Raw genomic sequence first — 23,323 nt, forward strand, 5'->3', positions numbered from 1 at the left:
CATACTTTTGATACTAAAAAAAATTACAATGTAATTACCTTCAAATTTTTACCTGTCTAGTGTATCATACTCATTTGTGGCTACGTTGATGAACATTTCAATCCTAACTCTGCTGTATATCGGTAGTGTCATGTACAGCCCTTTCATGGGCTAAACACCATCAATTTACAGCCGATCATTGCAAGATCTGCAATATGGCGTCGATTTGGTCATCGAAACTTAAACAGTCCCGTTTTCAGAAAAGCTTAGATATTAAGGTGTAGAAAAGTACTTACGTTAGAAAAGTGAAAAAAAAAGGTTGGGCATTTAATCTCTTCACTACTGTTTCGCAGGCCCGTAATTTTCAACAGATTCTTGGGGGGGGGGGCTAGACCAAATGTATATACCTCCATACTACAAACTTAAAATTTAACCGAAACGCTTAAGTTTGCAGACCATCCGATATTTTTCAGTTTGATTCTACCTAAAAGTTGATGCTTAATGAGGCATATATGTTTCGTGATGGAGTTGGGCGTTTAAATAAAAGGCTTCACTTTCTGACAATCTAAACATTCAATTAAAACTGAAACTAAGTTTAATAATTTGTCCATTTTACATTTTTGTTGCAGTATGCTGCATCCTTATCAACACTCCTACATGCCTGCCGTAGGATTCAGGTAGAAATGTACGCCTTGCCTTTATTTTTATGGAGATTGTAAAATAGCCAGTTTAGCCAGTTGTGGGTCATTGCGCTCCTCAAGTACAGTAAGCTATGTCTCTCATACTGTAGAGAGTTACGATAATAAAACACAGAAACATACTTAAAAACACATTAGCGTAGAAAATAAACTCTCAGGCCAAATGGCAACAGAGAACTTTCGACAACGCTTGGTGAATGACAAGAGCAGCATTACCACACAACATAAACATGGAAAATAACACTACCACGATGCGTCTCAAATAGCTGTCAACAAAATTTATGATAATATTCGACATATAGCATCATAATTTCCTTACAAACCTGACAGATTTCATGAGTTTTTACTGAACCCTCAAAATTAGTTGAAGTTTTGATATACTGAATATACAGAAAACACTGGGGGAGGGGGCTATAACTCCCTAGCCCCCCCAGAAATTACGGCCCTTATCACTGTTTATCACTATTTTCTCCACATTTTCATTCAGCTTAAGAGAGACTGTTCATATTGGCGTATTTACCTATAGCTTTCATTAATCCATTGAATATGACAGACCCATTGGTGCCAGAGACTCTTTAAAAATGGCAGAATTAGGCCTTTTTAAAACTTAATAAAGGGGGTGACCCACGGGTAGGTTACGGATATATGGGCTTTGCGACTGAGCCGATAGATGGAGGGCGCAGAACACAAACAATGTCCCCCACACAGGTACCCAGGGCATTAATAAGTTAATAGTAATTTACAAGTTGCTCAATGATTGATTGATTGATTGAAATGATTGTTGTAAAGGTATACAGAGTACATATATAACAAAAAGAGGTGGTGGGTCTTGCCCACCGAGCTCTTATCGTATGGAGGGTCTGAGATCCAGCGAGTGTGACGTTGGCCGCCATATTGAAACACCCCAATCGTCGCCTCCACCATTGTAATGCAATTCAAACATTGTTCTTAGATTGTCTGTTTCGCTGTTGCTTCCATAAGCTGCGCAGTGAACCATGGCACCATATTATGGCTGCACAGTGGACCATAGCACTAAATTTTTCGGATTTATCAGCTGACTTTAAAAGGCGCGGACGTCGGGTGTAGTGCACAAACATCATCAGCGTCGCCCTGGGCCCCTGGCTGCGGACACACAAACTACACGGTGCTACCCATGAGAAAGCTCCTTCATATGATAGAGCTCAGTTGTCTTGCCACACAACTTCATCATATATATATATAGATAGATAGATAGATAGATAGATAGATACCTTATATAATTTGTTACCCGATGATGCAGTGCAACTTGCAAATACCGGACAGGACCTTGCTAGTGCAGTGTTTTGTAGATGTCTGTGAGCGTCGTGCCTTGAGAGTAAATGTAGAAAAGAGTAAAGTGATGGTTACTGAGAGAGAAGGTGACTCCTAGTGTGATGTTCCAGTGAATGGAGAGAGACTGGAATTGGTGAGAGAGTTCAAATACCTGGGTACTGTGATAGACAAGAGAGGAAAATTTGCAAAAGAAGTGGAAAGTAGAGCGACACAAGGAAGGAAAGTAGCCGGTGCTATGAAGGCCTTGATAAAAAACAAGAGGCTTGCGTGTTGCAGCTGCGCGAGGCTTACATGAAGGTTAAACGGATGTGAAACTATGGTGTGACATGAAAATGAAAAAAAGAGTGCGAGGAGTGGAGATGGGACTGCTCAGAAATGTACCATAGGTGGAGTACAGAGAGTGAATAGGATACGGAATAATGTGATTCGTGAAAGTTGCGGAGTGAGGAAGCCTGTGGACACCATCGAAGCTAATGTACTGAGATGGTTTGGTTATGTGGAGAGAATGGATGACAATAGAGTGGTGAAAAAGATATAACTGAGCGAATTTGAAGGAGGGAGGAGGCGAGGTGGGCCAAGAAGAAGGTGGAGAGATATGATGGATGAGTGTTTGAGGAAGAGAGGTATGGAAGTTGGTTAGGCTAAGGGACTGAAAGAGACCGAGCTGGATGGATGAATTTTGTGCGGAGAAGTGCATAACCAGCTATTCTTCACCCATTATTTTAACGTGATAGCGTTCGGATTGACCCCATCAGATAGATTATGTGAAGCTATAGAACGTGGCGATTTTTTTTTTTTTTTTTTTTTTTTTTCTTCTGATGGAGCTATACATTACTATTCACCCTGCCCTATGGTGGGAAAGGAGGCCCGGATGATACGTACACACACACACACACACACACACATATATATATATATATATATATATTACAGGGAATTTGTGAAACAAGTGATTTCATGAAATCCCTATGGAATTCGTGAAATGAATTTAAACTAGGATGGGTGTTATGCTAGGTGTTTTTAGGTCGGCTTCCCGTCCAAGAAATGCCTTGTACAGAGCCGGGGTCCTTTATCAAGACCGGAGCTAGAACACACAACGAGAAGAGCAGGGCATAAAAACTCTGGGCAACAACCTTACACTTATATTAACTATAATTTCCAGAATACAATAGGAACAGGAATCACACAATACACTATTCAGTATCAGTAGATACTAGACTAGACTAGGGTCTCGGACTGGCTTGAGGTGTCAGTATCATGCAGGACACGTCTCAGTCGCGAGTGTGACGTATACTGGGTGAGAGGAGTTTCTACACAATCTGAATATTAGGGTAAACATACACAATCTGGATCTGTGTGTCCCGTCATACACTGAGTAGTGATAGAGGCACTATTTCAACACAGTAGATCGTACGGATATGCATATACACAGTTACAGGTGTAGTCACTAGAACACTGTCCTCAACACTCACTGTCTAACGGCGGAGACACTAGATCAGCATAGTACACCTGGTGAGTATGCACACACACACGGTTCACAGCGTGGTCACTAACACACTATGTTCTGTCACTGTGTACTACATGGCACTTTAGTCACACTCACTGGAGTAGCAGTCACTGATTATATGGGGCAGGGCCGAGGTCTCCTGTCGGGAGGTGAGGGCCTGGGGACTCTCAGGTGTCGGCGGAGTCCTGTCAGGTGTCCTTTCTCTTAAGGGCCACGGGACTATCCGCAATGGTGACATCGCCTGCTGTGGACTGTGGTCGGGTGTGGTGAAGGGTCCCTCGCTTGTGGGACTCGGAAACGGGGGTCTGGCCCTTTGGGCTAGGGCCAAACAGCTCGCGCAGGCGCTCTTGTCTGCACCTGCTCAGGGTAGGAGGTTGCCATTGCCTGGGGCTGGAGAGGTCACACCCCGGAGTTTTGGGGGCGTCACTGAGAGCCTGTCGGCTGCAGCCTCTCCCATTCGGGCGCTGTCAGGGTGACACTGCGGCATCGCCTCCAGCAGGAGTCCATCAGCTTCAAGTCTCCCTTGGGCGCCAGCTGGATGATGTACACTCCCGGGGATATCACAGGTCCTCTCCACACTTCCTCCAAGCAGAGAGTCTCCTCCTGGGGGCCGCCTTTGTCGAGGGAGATAGAGAAACGGCCTGCTCTGCCACAGGATGTGTGGACTGAGCAAGGGTCGTCCACTGGCTGGGAAGTCACAGGAGGCGAGAGACTCTTTGGATGACGTCTCTCCCTGGTGCGGCTACAGGCCGTCGCCAAGGTCCTGTGGGCAATGGGGGGAGGGCGTCTACAGGGCCGTCCCTTCTCTGTCGATGCAGCTATAGGCCGTCATCGGTGCCTGACTTCCAAGCAGGACTGTGGGCGAATTGCGGCTACAGGCCATTGCCGATGCCCTGCATGAGGGGGGCAATGTGTAGGTGAGGTGAGGCTACTGGCCATCATCTGCTTACTGGTGCAGCTACAGGCCATCATCACCTCACCAGTGTGTTGCTCCCTGGAGTGGCTGCAGAAGGAGAGGGGGCGTACCACTCTCTCCCCATGTGTGGCTGCAGGCTGTCACTGGTTCTGCAGGGGTGGATGGGCAGCACCTGAGCAGCTACAGGCTGTCTCTATTTGTGTGTGGCTACAGGCCATCACTGTCAGTGTGCGGCTACAGGCTGTCACTGTTTCTATGTGGCTACAGGCCGTCACAGTTATTGTACAGGTACAGGCTGTCTCTATCTGTGTACAGCTACAGACCATCACTATCGGTGTGTGGCTACAGGCAGTCACATTTTATGTGTGGCTACAGGCCATCACAGTTACTGCACGGCTATAGGCCATAGCTATTTGTGAGCAGCTACAAGCTGTCTCTATTTGTGTGCAGCTACGGGCCGTCACTGGGGTGCTGCCTGGAACTGGTTTTTCAGTTCCACCCCGATCTGTCGAGGGCTCGCTCAGCAGGAGGGTAGCGTACCCGGACTGCGGTGTTTCTGTTGGGCACGCTCCGGGGAATATGGGTGCACGGCCATATGGGACATATGCCCTTACTGCACGGATGGCGTGCGCACCCTCACAGCCCCTCCTGGGGGTATTGTCATGTCCCTACTTGCCACGGCTGGTATTTCAATGGGTTAATGGGTTAATTAACTTTAGGTTAACTTAGGTTGCAGTTAGGTTAAGCTGGGATAATCTAGGTTGTTGTTTTTAGGGTAGCTCTACATCGAATGGCAAGCCAAATGATTTCCTGTAAACCAGGAAATCATTTACAACGCTGGGTGGTAACCTTATAACCAACCGACACGTGTTCCCTACATGACAGTAAGTGGGTTGGCGGAGGGTTAGAGCCCCTCCCCGGAAAACAACTAACTGAAAATATGAACAAGAAGCCTCGGACCAGGACTGACCAAACGATGACGACCGAACAATGGACATGACACGGATGGCGACGTGGAATGTAAGGGGTGCAAATGATTACGTGAAGGAGAGAGAGATTGTCCAGGTGCTTAAGGGTGCGAAAGTGGATGTATGTGGATTAACTGAAACTTAGTGGACAGGAGTGAGTGTGAGATAATGGGAGTACGGATGGGGTATATGTGCAAGAGTACGTGAGAATGAGAGGGCAAAAAGAAGGAGTGTGTATTGTTGTGAGTAACAGATGGAAGGAGAATATAAGAGAGTATGGATCACGTGGCTCAAGGATTGTGTGGGTAAGACTGAAAGTTGGACTACAAATGTGGGCGATTGTGTGCGTGTATGCGCCAACGCAAGATCGTGCAAGCAGAGTGAGAGAAGAGTTTTGGACAAATGTGGAAGTGTGCATGGAAAAGTTTGAAAGGAATGAGAGTGTATTTGATTGGTGATATGAATGGTAAAGTGGGGAATGTGAAGGTGGATGGAGTAGTTGTGTGCCTGCTGAAATAGATGAGAATGGCAGTGTTTTAGTGGACATTTGTGCTGGGAGGTGGTTGGTGATAGCCAATACCCTCTTCAGGCACAAAATGATCCACATGTATACAGGGCAAGTGATGAGAAGGGTGGATGGTGAACTGAATAAAATGAAGGCAATGATTGATTTTGTGTGTATGGATGAAAGGACACGAAGATGTGTAATGGATGCAAGAGCATATAGAGGTTGGGGTCCAAGTAAAATGGAGAAATAGAAGAAAGGAAGGACGGGAGGAAGGAGTATATGCAAGGAGAGTGGAAAGGTTACAAGAGGATGAGAAAAAGGCAGAATATATGAGAGAAGTGGAGGAACGATTGGGTAAATATGAATTGGAGCAAATGGGGAACGTGGAAGGTGTGTGCAAGATATTCACAGAAGAAATATGTGCAGCATGTGAGGTGGTGTGTGGGGTGAAGATATGACGAAAGGGGGTGCAAGGAACAGCATGGTGGAATGAAGAGGTGAGACAGGCTATGGCACAAAAGTAAAAAAAAAAATAAATAAATAAATAATGAATGGATGAGAAATAGGGACGTGGAAGAAGTTGAGAGACAGAAGAGAGAGTTATATGTAGAGAGGAAGAGAGAGGTGAAAAGATTAGTAAGAGAGAGTAAGAAGAGAGTGGATGAGGAATTTGGAAGGAATTTGAGTGTCAATTAAGTGGAGGGAAAGTAAGAATATGTTCTGGGAAGAGGTAAAGAGAGTCAGAAAGGGTGGAAATGAAGTTAGTAGGGGAGTGAAAGACAAAAATGGTAGATTAGATACTAGTTGAGAAGGGAGAAAAAGTGAGCAGATGGAGAGAACACTTCAATGAATTGCTGAACATAGAGAATTAAAGTAATGCGAGTATAAGTGGCTGGGGAATGGCTGGGAGAAGGAGGGAGGTGAGTAGGCAGGAAGAAATCAGTAGGATGGAAGTTGTGGAAGCAATGAAGAAAGTCAAAATGGGAAAGACCCAAGAATTGATGGAGTGTGTGGTGAAATGCTGAAGCATGGGGGAGAGATAGTAGTAGCATGGATGTGGAAGATGTGCAGATTGGCATAGGAGGAAGGTAGAGTCCCGGAGGGTTGGAAGTAAGGTATAATTATTCCCTTGTACAAAGGGAAAAGGGAAAAAGAAGTGTGTGATAATCATAGGGGCATTTGTCTTCTTAGTATAACTGGAAAAGTATACGGTAGGATACTTATTGACAGAGTTGGGGAAACAACAGAGGAATTAGTTGGAGAACAAGGAGGCTTTAGGAAGAGAAGAGGTTGTGTAGATCAGATATTCTTAGATCTTTAGTGGAAAAGTTTCTAGATAAGGGAAAGAAGTTGTATGCGGCCTTCATGGATTTGGAGAAAGCTTATGACAGGGTGGATAGACAAGGATTGTGGAAAATATTAAGAATATATGGAGTAGATGGGAAGTTGTTGAATGCTGTGAAGAGTATGCATGAGGGGTGCTAACGCTGCAGTGCATGTGGATAGTGAACTGAGTGAGTTTTTCTATTTGAAGTTTAGGTTGAAACAGGGATGTGTCATGTTTCCATGGTTGTTCGATCTGTATATGGATGGGATTATAAAAGAGATACAAGGCAGACAGTGGATGTTAGAGTGGCCCTAATGAGAGAGGGGAGTGTTTGGAACCTCCCTGTACTGTTGTTTGCAGATGATACTGTGTTGTTAAGTGAAGAGGAAGGGAAGCTGCAAGGCTTGGTGGATGAGTTTGGGAGAGTGTGTAAGAAACGGAATCTAAAGGTGAATGTAGGGAAGAGTAAAGTTATGGTCCTCGAGAGAGGTGAAGTCAGTGAATGTACAGTGAGGTTGGATGATGAGGAAATGAAAAATGTGAGTACATTTAAGTACTTGGGTAGTGTGATGAGTAAGGATGGAAGTTTAGAGGGTGAAGTGCTTGAAAGGGTATAACAAGGAAGAAAGGTTGCTGGTTCCTTGACAGCAGTGATATTAAACTGGGAACTGAGCATGGAAGTGAAAAAGTTATTACATGACAGTATTGTGATACCAGCTCTAACGTATGGAAGAGAAGCTTGGACGTTGTTGGAGGGACACAAGTCAAGAGTGAGAGCAGTGGAAATGAGTTATTTGAGAGGAGCCTGTGGAGTCACATGGATAGACTGACAAATGAGGATGTGAAGGAGCGTTGTGGTGTGGATGTGGATGTGGTAAGAAGCGTTAGGAGAAACATATTGAGGTGGTTTGGCCATGTGCAGAGGATGGAGAGTGTATGTGAGTGAGGCGAAGGGGGAGAGAGGGAGGAGAAAGCAAGGATGAGATGGAGGGATGGAATGGGGAGGTATATGAGGGAGGGGGATGTGCATTGGGAGCAGGGCAGGGAAATGGCAGGGGACTGGGTGATGTGGAGGCGATTTGTTTGTGGCCACCCCGTATAAGGGATCAAGGCGTCTGGCAATAAATAGATAGATAGATAGACAGCTTGACTGACAGCTACGTTCATATACCAATAACCTAACCCAACCTATCCTAAACTTAGGCTAGATTATCCGAACCTACCCTAACCGTTATAAATTAACCTGTTTAATGAATTCTCATGACTTCTCTTGGAATTTCGTGAAATCACTGGATTGATTGCCCAATGAGATCAGTCAACTTATAAATTTCCGTATTCATTTTTGTTGGTTTGTACAATGTACAGTTCTATTGAGTTGTATTTGGATACTTAAAAAATGTGGAATATTCTTTTATAAAGAATTAAACACTACAAAGTAGTTTATTCCAGAGTGTATAAAAATTTAGGGTAGTATTTATTTTTAAAGCGATGTAGTTTTAAGTGTTTTGTTCACATCTAGTATAATTAATTTCTGTTGCATCAGACGGCTGCAGCATAATTCATATGATATGTTCTGACTGATTCTGATATTGATTTGTTCATTATAACAGGGTTAGACACTTACCGGATCCGAATGAGTTTCCCAAGATTGTAAACAAAGATTTTTCGGATTTCCCCTAAGTTTACGATGATAACAATTTTACCTGTCACGGAGAGACTATTCCACTCTCACGTGAGATACGTGAAATTTTTTACAGGTGTTAATGTCGCTAGAGACATTTCAACCACAAGAAACATGTGAGTAAGGCTTGATGTGTATGGTCAATTTGAGGTGCCGGTGTCCTATGCATGGAGTGCCTTATGCTTGAAGTTACCTCTCCCTTCTCTGTTTATCCTAAATTAACCTATCGTAACCTAACTTTATCCTAAATCAGCCCAACCTAACCTAACCGTACCTTATCCTAAATCAACCAAACCTAAATAAACTTGGCTAACATTAACCTTTATTCACAAAATGAATGATTTCACAAGCTACCAGTCATATATATCTATATCTACGGTATATATCTATATCTATCGATCTATCTATCTGTATATCTATATATATATATTCACGCCCCGCCAGGGTAATAAACTTTGGGAGTGTTCTGGTCATGTACTGCATTGGTAGACACAAGGGGTGCTGTGACTGAACCAATGTCACATACTATAAAGTATGCTTACACCCAGTCGGCTTGCGCTGTACAATTACACTTGGTTCACAGACTACACACACATCCAAAGCCACTCCAACACTACAATTACACTTACAAGCACTTATTACCCTACATACAATCTCTACCAGACAGCCTAAGCCACTTGGTAGAGATACATTGGCTGTATCGTCCCCACTTCGGTTGGTATAGGCATTGGGTTGAGGAAGGTCTCCCACATATGCCTACCAAAAATCACCCATGAAACTTGAAAAATGTGCAAATGACGGACCTCGCAATTGCGAAACATATGGATACGTCATTGGATGTCACCATGACAAAGTGTGGTGACAATCCATACGTCAGCAGGACGCCTCGGGTTAAATAATAAGTCCACTATATACTCTAGTGTACAAGAAATAACAACCACTTTGTCAGTATGTCATTCCTGTTGCAAATTTAGAAATACTGTATCACATAACTGTCCTCATATTTTAATAAGTAAGGGTGGAAGTTTAGAGGATCAAGTGCATGAAAGGGTACTGTAAGAAAGAAAGTTGTTGGTTTGCGGAAAGCAGGGATAAGGAATAGGTACAGTAAGTGAGTATGAAAGTAAATAGGTAACTGCTTCATAGTATTGTGATCCCCACTTTACTGTATTAAAGTGGTGCTTGGACCTTGCTTGAAGGACACGAGTCAAATGTGATAGCAGCAGAAATGAGTTACCGGTATTTGAGATGAGCATGTGGAGTTATATGAAGAGATATACAAATAAGGAAGTGAAGGAGTGCTGTGGTGTTGATGTGGATGTGCTTGAAAGCCTTAGGAGAATTCACTGAGATGATTTGTCCATGTGGAGTGGATGTAGGATGAGAGACTGACTAGGAGAGTGTATGAGTTAGTTGGAGGAGGGAAGGAGGAGACTGAGAGTGTATATGAGTTAGTTGGAGGGGGGAAGGAGGAGACTGAGAATGAGATGGAGGGATGGGATGGAGAGGTATATGCAAGAAGGGGGTGTGAACTGGAGAAAGGGCAGCCAGATGGCAAAGGATAGTCTGACTTGGAGGTGATTTGTGTGTGGCCATCTTTTATAGGATTAAGGCTTGTGGTGATACTGTAGATAGATAGATTTAACATCCTATTCCCTCAGAGGGTTTAATAATCCCACATAAATGTTACAAACTATTTGATTACAATACAGTAATTTTTCGATAGAAACTGCATAATTTTATTTTTTTCTGTCAGTTCTATGATAATTACAGAAATGTTGCTATTGTTACCTGAAAACTATTTTGAAAGTTCCTTTCATTGAAAGTACTGCTCACTCCAGATGTTCCTTTTCTCACTCAGTGATGCACCAGTCAGTATGCAGTACACGGCCTTTGAACCTCAACAACCATCAAGCCAATTACCCCCAGTCGTCATCATGCATGGACTAATGGGCTCACGGACAAACTGGAAGTCCTTGGGGAAAGCTATTAGCGAGCAAACTGGAAGAATGGTGAGGGGTCAGGTTGGCTTAAGTTGGGTGGGTAGGAATGGGTCAGGTTGCATTACACTTGGGTATAGTTTTCATAGACTGAGTAGGGTAAGGTTAAGTTATCTAGATTAGTTAAGTTAGACTAGGTTTCTTTAGGTTAGGTTAATAAGATTGAACCAGATTGGATTAGATTATATCCTTACCAGTAAAGTATGTCAAGCTATGATGGGCTGGGTTAGGTTAAATTGAATTGATTTGGATGAGTTGGGTTAGCTAGTGCTAGTTTAGTTTAAGCAAGTTTGGAAGTAATCAGATAGCTTTGGCATTTAATTAAGCTTCCAGTCCCCCCCACCTCATTTTGTGTAATTCACCCGATTCACCGGGTCGGTCAGGATCACTTGATGGTCGTGATTGTCAGCTTTTACCCTCCCGGAAGGGAGCTGAGAGCTCATATAGTCCGATCTAAGGGCAAGGCTGTGACCTTCACACACCCACACACCTGTCCCCTTGCTCAAGGGGGACAGTAACCACCCACTTCGTCAGTGAAACTTTTCGCAACCTGAGCGAGGCGCGAACTCCCGTCTACAAGATGGCAAGCGAGAACGTTACCACTGCACCAGCGAGCGGTGTGTGTGTGTGTGTGTGTGTGTGTGTGTGTGTGTGTGTGTGTGTGTGTGTGTGTGTGTCTATCTATCTATCTATCTATTGCCAGACGCCTCAATCCCGTTTGGGGTGGCCACAAACAAATCGCATCCAAGTCGCCCTGTCCCTCGCCATTTCACCCCCCTGCTCCCAACTCACACCCCCCTCTCTCATATACCTCTCCACCCCATCTCTCCATCTCATCCTCGGCCTCCCCCTCCCTCTTTCCCCCTCCACCTCACTTACATACACTCTCTTCGTCAGTCTTTCACCCTCCATCCTCTCCACATGGCCAAACCACCTCAGTGTGTTCCTCATAACGCTTCCTATCACATCCACATCCACACCACAACGCTCCTTTACATCCTCATTCGTCACCCTGTCTCTCCATGTGACTCCACAGGCTCCTCTTAAATAACTCATTTCCACGGCTCTCACTCTTGACTTGTGTCCTTCCAACAACATCCAAGCTTCACTTCCGTACGTTAGAGTTGGTATCACAATACTGTCATGTAGTAACTTTTTCACTTCCATGCTCACTTCCCTGTTTCTTATTACTGCTTTCAAAGAACCAGCAACCTTTCTTCCCTGCTGTACCCTTTCAAGCACTTCACCCTCCAAACCTCCATCCTTACTCATCACACTACCCAAGTACTTAAACGTACTCACATCTTCCAATTCCTCACCATCCAACCTCGCTGTACATTCACTGATTTCACCTCTCTCAAAGACCATCACTTTACTCTTCCCTACATTCACCTTTAGATTCCGTTTCTTACACACTCTCTCAAACTCATCCACCAAGCCTTGCAGCTCCCCTTCGTCTTCACTCAACAACACAGTATCATCTGCAAACAACAGTACAGGGAGTTTCCAAACACTATCCTCTCTCACCAGGGCCACTCCAACATCCACTACCCTACCTTGTACCTCTTTTATTACCCCATCCATGTACAGATTGAACAACCATGGAGACATGACACATCCCTGTTTCAACCCCACTTTCAAAGAGAAAAATTCACTTAGTTCACCATCCACACGCACTGCAGCCTTCGCACCATCGTACATACTCTTCACAGTTGACGTAAGTGAGGAGTGACTATTATTGTTATCCCATATAGGGATAGGTGTACCTAAAATAGTGTAACTTCAATACAAGTTCTGGTTTATACTCTTTATAAATGGTATTATGTGTGTGTTACATGTATTTGTGTTGTTATTGTTTTTGTTGCACCAAGTTGAAACCCCAGCTGGAATATTCAAAAGCCCTTTAAAACAAATGGCTTCAGCAAATTAAGAAATTTTGTAAGAAAAAGAGAGAGAGAGAGAGAGAAAAAAATAGAAGTACTGAATTGGCTTAGCCTCTCACAGAAAAGTGAATTGATATGATTTTTGACCATCTGAAGATCAGTAGTTTCAATAGTATTTTTAGGGAGATCATTCTGTGACTTAGGAGAAAATGGAATGAAGCATGTAGAGAATTGATTACTGTACAAATTTTGTTCAACTCTTTCTGTGCAATGACTTTTTTTCTTGTAGTTTATTCTTGCTACCTGTAGACGATTTTGTTAACTAGATGATTATGTTGCCTTGGAGAAACCACATGTTGTGACAGGGCTAGTAACAGTGTCTTAACCCTTTCACAGCCCGATGTCTCTCCCTAAGCTAAATCAGATCATCTGAATATAGCAAGAATAAGATTCAAAATACATCATTGTGTTAAAGGGTTTAATCTCTTGTAAACCATGCTGAAGCTGTGTATCCCTTCAGGTGTACACAGTAGATGCACGCAACCATGGCGAGAGTCCACACACAGAGGAACACAACTACCCGTTACTTGCAGAGGACCTTGTTTACTTCCTGCGTGAGCGTGATGTTCCCCAGGCAGTACTGATGGGTCACAGTATGGGGGGGCGTGCTGTCATGGCCACTGCTCTTACTGAAGTAAGTTGATGTTTGGAAAATTAGTCTTCATTTTAAGTCATCCTTGTTTGTTAAGCTCTCAGTGAAAAAAAAAAAGTCGTTCCAGCGTACGTACTTGATTTGCCAGTTTCTCCCAATTTGTCATTGTTACAACAAATCCATCCATCCATCTCTTTCTCCTGGCCTGCATGCTTGCTTCCTTTCTTCCTTCTTCTGTCTGTTATTCCAGCCTTCCTTCCTTCCCCTTCTGTCTTTCATCCCCTCCTATTTTCCATTCATCTGTCTATCCATTCATCCCACTAGTCATCAACCTTACCAATGTTTTTTCTTCCCTCTTTCTCCGTTTCACATGTCAAAGTTTCTATTCATTCTGCTTTCAGCCATCTGTTGTGGAGAAGCTGGTAGTGTTGGACATTTCACCCATTGGCACATCTAAAAGCATTTCCACGCTGCCACGCTTCCTGGAGATTATGCGGAGGGTGCAGGTGCCCTCAAATTTCAACATTCAGAAGGCTCGCTTGCACATTGATGAATTGCTCAAACCTGCTATACAGGTAGGGAGGAGTCGCCTTGGCCCATACGAGGTAATATAACTTAGAGCTCTGTTAAAATTGCTATATATGCAGTGATGCAAATGAAGATGGTGGCCTTGGCAGTGCCATGGGGATGCCAGTCAACTGCAGTGTGCAAGCTGTGTCTGTAATGTACTGTGAAGTTGTTATGGTGATGTCATCTGCATTTGAGGTAATGTTTGTTGGTGGTTGGGGTGTGGGGATATCATGCATGTATGAGTTGAAGATTGTGGGTGAGAGAATGGAGCCCAATGGAACTCCAATGGGGAAGTTCCATGTTCATGATGGCTTGCCTTGGAATGTAACATGTACAAGTCTACCAGACAAATAGTTAGCAGGCTAATACTTGGTGGTGTTCTCCATGTTTGTGTTGTATATCTTGTTGATTAGTTTGTATCAGGGAATGACATCAAACGCTTTATAATTTCTGTTGTTGTGAGAAGTGTGCATTGTGCAGGTATCATGGAGTTGATGCCATCTGATGCTTGTTGTTGTTGTGTGAGATTAGTGAGACAGGTGTTTGTAGAGTGTAATGCAGTGAATCATCATCATCATCATCATCATCATCATCATCATCATCATCTTAATCATCATAGTCATCATCATCTCAGTCATCATCATCATCATTATCATCATCATCATCATCATCATCATCATCATCATCATCATCCAGACCTTTCCTGCCCCAGGATGGGTTGAGCTAGGATCCACAGAACCAGAAAAAACTTGTTAGAATGAGGTACTAACCAAAGTGCATAATTGAATTAGCCACACTCCAGTTCATTCACCAGTCAAACCTCTGGAGTCCTTCCACTACCTGATAGGTAAAAAAAAAAAAAAAAACATGCTGCACGTACGAGACCAGTTCAGGAAGTATCCAACCTTAAGATTTAAAAAAATAAATAGCTAACCTGATGAGTTTGGATCCCCTTCAAATTAGGCCCCTTCTGACTTGACACATGTAGCCCAGCATTCTTTCCACTGCTTGAAGCATTTTTCAGAGTCTGTTTTTGGTATCTCCTGCAGATGCTTTGCCACACTCATCATGATCTCTTCTCTTGTCTTATATTGGAAACCTTTCAGCGGAGTTTTGAACTTGGGGAATAATCAAAAGTCGTGTCTGGTGAGTAGGGAGCCTGCCAGACCTGTGGGTTGTTGTGCTTGGCCAAAATTTCCAGAATCAGTTGAGAAGAATGGGCAGGGGCGTTATCATGGTGTAGCTTCCAACTTGCCACTTTCCAAAGGTCTGGTCTCTTCCTCTGAATTGTGTCACGAAGATAATGGATAACTCCGAGGTAGTAATGTTTGTTGACAGTCTGACCTTCTGGTGTGTATTCTTGATGCACAGCACCACGGTAGTTGAAAAAAACTGTCAACATGCGAGTGCATTTCACCTTGCTGTAGACCTGTTGTGCCCCTTTAGGCCGAGGTGACTCTGCCTGTATCCACTGTGATGACTGTGCTCTTGTTTCTGGGTCATACCCGTACACCCAAGTTTCATCTCCAGCAATAACAGTCTTTAGGATGTGTGGATCACAATTTGCACACTCCAACATGTCTTGAGCATTGGTCATCCAAGAGAAGAGATCATGACGATAGTGACGAGGCACCTGCAGGAGTTACTGAAAGCCGTCCTTGAAAAATGTTTCAGGCAGTGGAAAGAACTCTGGGCTTTGTGTGTCAAGTCAGAAGGAATCTACTTTGAGGGGGGGATTAGTGTCCTAGCTCAACAGGTTAGCTTGCTATTTATTTTTTTAGAGCCTAAGGTCGGTTACTTTCTGAATAGACCTTGTAGACAAAGAATGGGTGGAAAAAGATGAAAGAAGCAGGTTTCCTGCAGTGATCAATGATGTTTCATGGGTATTTTATGTTACTATCATCTTTTCATTATTGTGAGTGAAAAAGTCATAAGTCCATAAAATGCAAGGCCTGGGGAGGCTAGGTTTATGACTGAAGAGTTGAGAGGAAGGCTGGGACAGGAGAGCATTGGTGTTATGATAAGGAGAAGTAGATTACATGATTTGGGCATGTGGAGAGGATTGTGGATGATAATTGGGTGCAGAAGGTGAGACGTGTGAACATCAGTGGTAGAGTTGCAAGAGGCAGAATGAAATAGACCTGGGTTGAGATTATAGAGTGTGACATCAGGGATTTCATTCATTCATTGCCAGATGCCATGTATCCCAGACAGGGTGGCCAAGGGCTTAGAGTTAATTGTTTTACAGGGAGGGGCACTAATCCTCCACCAACCCCACTTGACGTAGGGATAAGAGACTTAATTGGGAAGCTGCCGTAGATTGAGCAGTGTGGAGAGCCGCCATTAGGTGACCAAGCATGTTGGAGCCTGTATAAACGATATGAATTAACAGTACAAAAGCTAATAAAAACCATAGTTAGTGTGGATTATGCTAGTGAAGGTATGTAGAGTGTACAGTACCAATTTTGGATGATTAATCAAGATACTGTACATAAAACATTTTTATTAGTAATTCAGAAGTGCTCAACCAGACATTGAAAATTAGAGTAGTATTGTTAGCTTTGGTTTTTATTTCATTGTGGTATATATTGCTGCCTCTAGTAATGCATTCAACTTTGACTGCTTATTGCTTAAAACTCATATCTGGCACAGTCACCTGTCTTACCCTGGATGCCTTATATATGAGCTTTGTGAATACAGTATTGTTAATTCTTTTGTTCCTGATCCATCCATCCATCCATCATCCAATCCTGTGTTGCCCCATGAAGAGCCTGTAGCAAGGCAAGTTGGTCCTGACATTTAAGATGAGAGTGACCAGCCTTACTCATCCTTGAGTGGCATTATGTGAGCATTAAACCCCAACCATCCCCTGGATGTAAACCTGCACTGGCCCAGTCCAATTGGAGCGCCATAATTACTCACCAAACCACCAGGCGTCATAATTTGGTTATATGGTTATCACCCAGTGTAGTAAATGCTTTCCTGGTGTACAGCAAACCATTTGGGTTGTCACTCAGTGTAGAGTCACCCATAGGCAGAAGGAAGAGGAAAGAATGAAGGAAAGAAAGATTGAAGAGGTAGTGTAGAGTCACCCATAGGCAGAAGAGAGGAAATATTGAAGGAGAGAAAGATGGAAGAAGAAGGAAGGAGAGAAGAGAGGAAAGGGCAGTCACCCAAGAGCAGAACTACATTGAGTGAGTGGATGGTGAGTGCCCCCACCTACCACATACTGCCATGATAATTATAATTGTAGGTGGGGATGCTCACCATCCACTCACTTGTTGTAGTGCTGTTCAGGTGCGTGTCCATTCCTCATTTCCTTCCTTCTTTCTGTCCTTCCTCTTCTTTCTTTCCTTCTGTCTCCAGGTGACTCCACACGGAGTGACAGGCCAAATGGTTCCCCGTACACCAGGATACCATTTACTATGCTGAGTGGTAACAACATAAACAATTTATGATGCATGGTGGTTTAGTAGGTAATTAAGGCACTCCAGTCAGATTAAGCTGGTGCAGGATTATATTCAAGGGGTGGTTGGAGTTTATTGCTCATGTAATGCCACTCAGGGATGAGCGAGGCTGGTCACTCTCATCTAAAATGTCAGGACCATCTTGCCTAGCCCTGGGGTCCTACACTTCTCTTGGGGGAACACTGGATTAGATGATGAATGGATAGATGGTATACAGTTTAATGCTACATACATATATTCACTGTCACCATAATTGTCTGGACTGAGTAGCCTGGCATCTGGCCTCATTGCTACTGATGATTAACTGTATTTGATGATAGATGGATGGATGGACTACTGTATATATTTGCTTTGGTTTAAAGGGCAGAGGTTGTAGAATATCTTGTGTTTTATCAGTTAGGGTTGCCAAATCCCCATCTAGTGATAACAAGAGCAAAATAGAAGAGATATAATTTTACTCTTAGGTTCATGGTCACTGATTTTAACAAGGATCTCTCCTAAGTTGAATTATCATCTGGTGGTGCCAAGAATAAGATGAATGGCCATAATATTGAAGGATTAGTATTGTATGGTACAATTTCAGGAACCCAGTATCCGCCAGTTCCTACTGACCAACCTGATCTGGGCTGACGGGGAATACCGGTGGAGGCTGAACATTGAGGGCATTGCCAGGAACTTTAACCCCCACATCTCCACTTTCCCTGCCACTCTCAGCAGCAGTGTTTTTGAGGGTGATACTGCCTTTATTGGGGGTGCACTCTCTGATTATTTGAGGTTAGTCTTTTTCAGTTGTAAAGAATTGAATCTGCTTTTTGAATTTGTCCAGTTTATTAAAGGCAGATGATCATGTAGGTGAAACAGCTCAGGGATATGAAGGAGTACATGGGGGATGTTCTTATGGCACAAGAAATGAGGATGGGGAAAGGATACTCGAGTTTGGGGAGACAATGAACATGATTGTGTGCAACACACATTTTAGGAAATGAGAGAGTAGGTTGATTACATATGAGTCAGGGTGAAATAGCAGCCAAATAGACTATTTCCAGGTCAGGAGGGCTGATAGGAAGTTAGTGAGGGATGTTCAAGTTATAGGAAGTGAGGAGTGTGTGGAACAACACAAGTTATTGGTATGTGACATGGTGTTTAAGGAGCAAACGATGACAAAGAGGACCTATGCATCTTGGAGGAAAATATGAAAGCTGAAAATTCTAGCAGTATTGGATGCCTTCTATAGGGAGATGAGGAGAGTGGTGGCTGAACAGTGAGACATTAACAGAAGTGTTAATGAACAGTACAGAGCCTGCAAAGGCAACCTGTTGAGAGTTACTGATTCAGTATGTGGATGGACAAGAGGCCCACCATTACATTAAGTAACTTAGTAGTGGGATTAGGGTGTAGAAGCTGCAATTAAAGAGAACAGAAAGCTTTTCTGGGAATGGATGAAGGGTGGTAAGAGAGGAATGCTTGGCTGCCAAGCACAGGGCTGGAAAAGAGGTTTACAGGGCAGCACAGAGACTTTTACTTGACAACCTAATTCGTGTGGTAAGGAAGAATATAATATTTAAGGTGGTGAACCAGATGAAGAGGGAGTATAGGGATATAATAGGTGAGCCGTGTGTGTTGAATGATGAAGGAAGGATAGTGGTGAACAGGGTATAAAAGACACATGGAGAGAGCATTACAACTGGTTGTTGAATGAGGAGTTTGACTGGGACAGGGAAGGTTTGGAGCCTGCAGATCCAGTTTTTGGCCCTTGGCCTTCAATTGACGCTGCTACTGTGAGCGGGACAGTAGGCAGGATACAGGTGGGGAAGACCGCAGGTATGTCTGGGTTGACTGCTGAAATGTTAAAAGTTTCAGAAGGTATAGGAGTGAGGTTAGCCACTGAGGTTAGTCACTGACCTGATAAATACGATTATATAAAAGCATTTACTATGCTGGGTGGTAACCATATAACCAGATTTTGGCACCTGGTGGTTTTAGTGGGTAATTATTGCGCTCCAATCAGATTGAGCCGGTGAAGGTTTATATCCAAGGGGTGGTTGGGGTTGATTGCTCATGTAATACCACTCAGGGATGAGTGAGGCTGGTCATTCTCATCTTAAATGTCGGGACCAACTGCCTATCCCCGGGCTCCTTCGCTCCTCATGGGGCAGTGTAGGATTGGATGATGGATGGATGGATGGATGGATGAGTGTGTTGTCCCAGATGATTGGCTGAAGAGTGTAATTGTAATTGTGTACAGGGGGAAGAGTGATGCCCTGGAAAGAGGAAATTATAGAGGCATGAAACTTTTAGACCAGATAGTATAGGTAATGGAGAGAGTTCTTGAAGGTGTGATTAGAGAATGAATGAATATTGATGAGATGCAGTTTGGGTTTTTGCCAATCAAAGGGACCACTGATGCCATATTCATTGTCCTGGTCTGTCTGACTGAGCAAACACATCGACCACAAGCAAGCTGCACCCTTCCTGTGGCAAACGTTGCTTTACCAGGGTTAGTACAGGGTCCTTCCACATGGTGAGGTGTAGGGAAAATGGAGGAGGCATAGCCCTCACGACTTGAGCTGTGTATAGGAGATATGTATTAGAAGTTGTCTTAGCCTGGACATTGTCTGCTTGGTAAATGTGGTCTACTTCTCCACTGTTTAATGCTATATAAGGCCAGTGACCGAACCATGGCCCCATGCCACTTCCCATGGCAATGCCTTCAGGAATAATGAAAACCATACACCTACTACCATTTTGGAAGTCAAACAGGTATTACATCTTATTCAAGGGTAGCCCAGGAGTATGCAGAGCTACATCATCCATCATTCTTGAACCATATACCTGTGCATGTTCATTACTAGGGTGTTGTCCTTAGCTGAATGAGGATGTTTGATGACAACAAGAGTATAATACAAATGACATCTTTGGGTTTTAGAGGTTAAAATTTCCTTTTTATCTAACTGCTCTGTTAACCTACTACAGTATTTGAGATATGGAGGTGTGTGTGTGTATTGGTTTGTTTATATGTGACAAAACTGGGACAGTTCCTCACCTTAAATACCAAATAGTGGTTGCATGAAAGTCATTGAGTCTTAATTTTAAGGCAGGAATGAATCTCCATGGTTGGTAGTCTAATCAACCCTAAAATCTGACCACACTTGGCTATCAGCTGAGCTGAAAGTGGTTAGGAATCTTTGTCAGGATTGAACAAATAGGCCTATGCTGTAGTCTGTTCAATAATTATTTCTTCCTTTCATTTCACAGGGGTCTTAATGTTTATTTTTGTTTACTTTTCATTTAACATTTCCTGGTACAGTATTTTGAGATGTTGAGTTGTGTCTGCTTATGTTGTTTTTAATTATTATTTGCCTTTAATTATTTTTTATCATTTGAAATATTGAGGTGTGTACAGTATGTGTATCATTTTCTTAATTAATTTGGCTATCTATATGCTGTGTATCCTCCTGTTATTTGAGGAGGATCTTTGTCTATTGGTTTATTTATTAATCTGCCCATATCATTTATTATACAATTTGGTATCTGTTTCAGCTGTTTCATTCATTCATTCTTTTATTTGACATCGTCGTCATTGTCGTCGTCATCAGTCATCATCATCATCATCACAACAATAAAAATAATAATAATAATAATAGTAATGATAATGCCTGTACCCATTTTCACACTTAAATGTGAAGCAAGGTTGGATCCAGGAACAAGGAAAGAGGGAGTATGAGAATGGGAAAACTGTGAACAACATGCCCATTGAATTGGGCCACACAGCCATTCACACATCATTCATGCCCTTAGAGTCCTGGCTTCACCTCCACAAGCTACAACTGGAAATGATTTTCTTTTTTTTTTTTTAAGTTTTCTTGAAGGATGCACTTCACATATCTTTGACAGATGAAGTTGTTTCGTTAACTTTCCGATTTAGAAAAGTGTGCCACATCCATGTCCTCTGCTACTCTCTATATACTTTATCCAGCCAACTCAGTCCCCTGTTAATTCCTTAATCTCATTAACTGTCTCACTAACCATTTTCTTTTTTAACGTGCCACTTAGGATTAAGTGCCAGATAATTTTTCACTAATCCATTCAGACTCAGAACAGACTTTGGATCTTATACAGGATAACTCTACCTTATTCTTTTCATTGCAAGAAAAGCCCCTTGGGTTGCGGAAGATTAGTACAGGTACTAGGGTCTATACACCTTGGAGGAGCTTAACCTTTTTTCTTTTTTTCTCCAGTAATACATGGTATGACTAACCCAGTCACCCATTATTTCAAAATTTAATTGATTGCATACTAGTGTATGAAGGCACTCCAACTAAATTTGGCATATACAGTTTTGCATCTGAGGGATGGCTGGGCCTGCTTGCTTACATAATACTGCCCAAAAGAGAATGACTGGTCACTTTTGCCTTCAATGTCTAGACTAGGTAGCATAGTCCTGGGCCAGTATGCTTCGTATGGAAAAGGGCAATAAAGTACAGTATTGGGTGATAGATAAATTGGATAGCATACTGTGTTGTGTTTCCAGGGCTGAGGATGAGGACCGTATTCTGGACATCTTCCCACAGGCTAGCTTCCACTTCTTGGATGGTGCTGGCCACTGGCTCCATGCAGACAAGCCACAGGAGTTCTTAAGACTAGTGGTTCCTCTGATAGGACCATAGTTATATAGTGCAATAAATGAATTAGAGGTATCTACAGTAAATAGCATGATCATAGTAAAATCAGTAGAAAAGTACTGTAGTATGACGGATGAATAATAATAAAATGTTTTCATGAGATTAGTTACTCTTGATTTTGACCCATAAGTGAAGTGATTCTTGATAGAGGAATTAAAAGATAGTTGTACACAGTATAGATAAAATTTGAACATTAATAAGGACAGTTAGAAAGACAGTGATATAAACCAACTGCTCACTTAAATGTTTATGCATTCCTAGCAGATACCATTTTCAATTAATATTGCTCCAAGGGAAGGTAATGTTCCAGTATTAAGATAATCTCTTCAGATTATAATTAAAGTTATGTTAATCATACTAATTGAGCCAGATTATTTAATTTTATGGCAAAATATTTCCATGGTTATACACTGTTTGAATAACACAAAAACATAAATTATTATACAGTAGTATGATTATAAAATAATTTATTGAAATTTGTGATAGTGTCATTTGTTTCAAGTTAGATCCTTCACTGTACATAGTGACTACTCAGTAAGGATCATATGGTGTGCAGTCTCTTGCTGTTTCCAATACTCATACCAGTAACTTTGTTGTGAAAGTATGGTTTACTGAATATCAGTACTGTACATGTTAAGTGAAGAACTTTTGTAGGAATATTAGCAGATATAGACAGTAACCTAGGACTGGTACAGTGTTATAGCTTTTTAGCACATGGCCCATAATGAAGTGAATGAGTTTAAAGTAAGGCTTTTTTTTTTTTTTTTTTTTTTTTTTTTTAAGCTAAGAGAAAAGAAAAAGGAAAGGTATGTCTATGAAATTTCCATTCATGCTTATAAGACCACATTTGTCTGAGAGGAGGCCCAGCAGACAAAAGATTGTGACATCACTGTGATGGGTCTTTCTGTAGCTGAATGAAATAATCTGATTCAGGGGCGTCTGCAGGACTTTTCGTAAGGGAGGGCAAAATAAGTTACTGTATAAATATACGTGCAGTCATAATATATCAAAATACACACACTCCAAATAGTCATAGGCATGTACAGTACTTACATGAGTTACATGACTTACATCAAATGCATAATGACAGAATGCATGAATCAACTCAGATCACTCATTCATCCTTGAACAAGAACTGAAGCTGTCGAATTCCAAGGGGGGGCAACTGCCCCCC

At 42.5% G+C, this 23,323-nt stretch overlaps 1 protein-coding gene across 2 annotated transcripts; it reads left to right on the top strand.

Moving 5' to 3' along the window:
* The first annotated feature begins 8,841 nt into the window (after positions 1-8,841).
* LOC145402288 (sn-1-specific diacylglycerol lipase ABHD11-like) lies at positions 8,842-22,210 on the top strand. Of its 2 annotated transcripts, none has more exons than XM_080274418.1 (6): positions 8,842-9,011; positions 10,757-10,907; positions 13,299-13,472; positions 13,832-14,005; positions 18,030-18,241; positions 21,999-22,210. In XM_080274418.1, exons 1-6 carry the CDS (start codon positions 8,902-8,904, stop codon positions 22,132-22,134), a joined length of 957 nt encoding a protein of 318 aa, XP_080130544.1. In that variant the 5' UTR covers positions 8,842-8,901; the 3' UTR covers positions 22,135-22,210. The 2 variants fall into 2 exon arrangements, with proteins under 2 accessions (XP_080130544.1, XP_080130545.1); XM_080274419.1 differs by having other exon boundaries at positions 18,051-18,241.
* The last annotated feature ends 1,113 nt before the right edge of the window (positions 22,211-23,323 follow it).

Source organism: Coenobita brevimanus, chromosome 57, assembly GCF_032717465.1.
Source record: "Coenobita brevimanus isolate Jiangsu-jjx chromosome 57, ASM3271746v2, whole genome shotgun sequence".
In the NCBI taxonomy this organism is placed as follows: Eukaryota; Metazoa; Arthropoda; class Malacostraca; order Decapoda; family Coenobitidae; genus Coenobita; species Coenobita brevimanus.

Coding starts and splice junctions, on each gene's coding strand:
- LOC145402288 (XM_080274418.1), top strand. CDS start 8,902: ATGATAACAATTTTACCTGTCACGGAGAGACTATTCCACTCTCACGTG. Junction 9,012..10,756: donor ATTTCAACCACAAGAAACAT/GTGAGTAAGGCT, acceptor TTTCTCACTCAG/TGATGCACCAGTCAGTATGC. Junction 10,908..13,298: donor GCGAGCAAACTGGAAGAATG/GTGAGGGGTCAG, acceptor GTATCCCTTCAG/GTGTACACAGTAGATGCACG.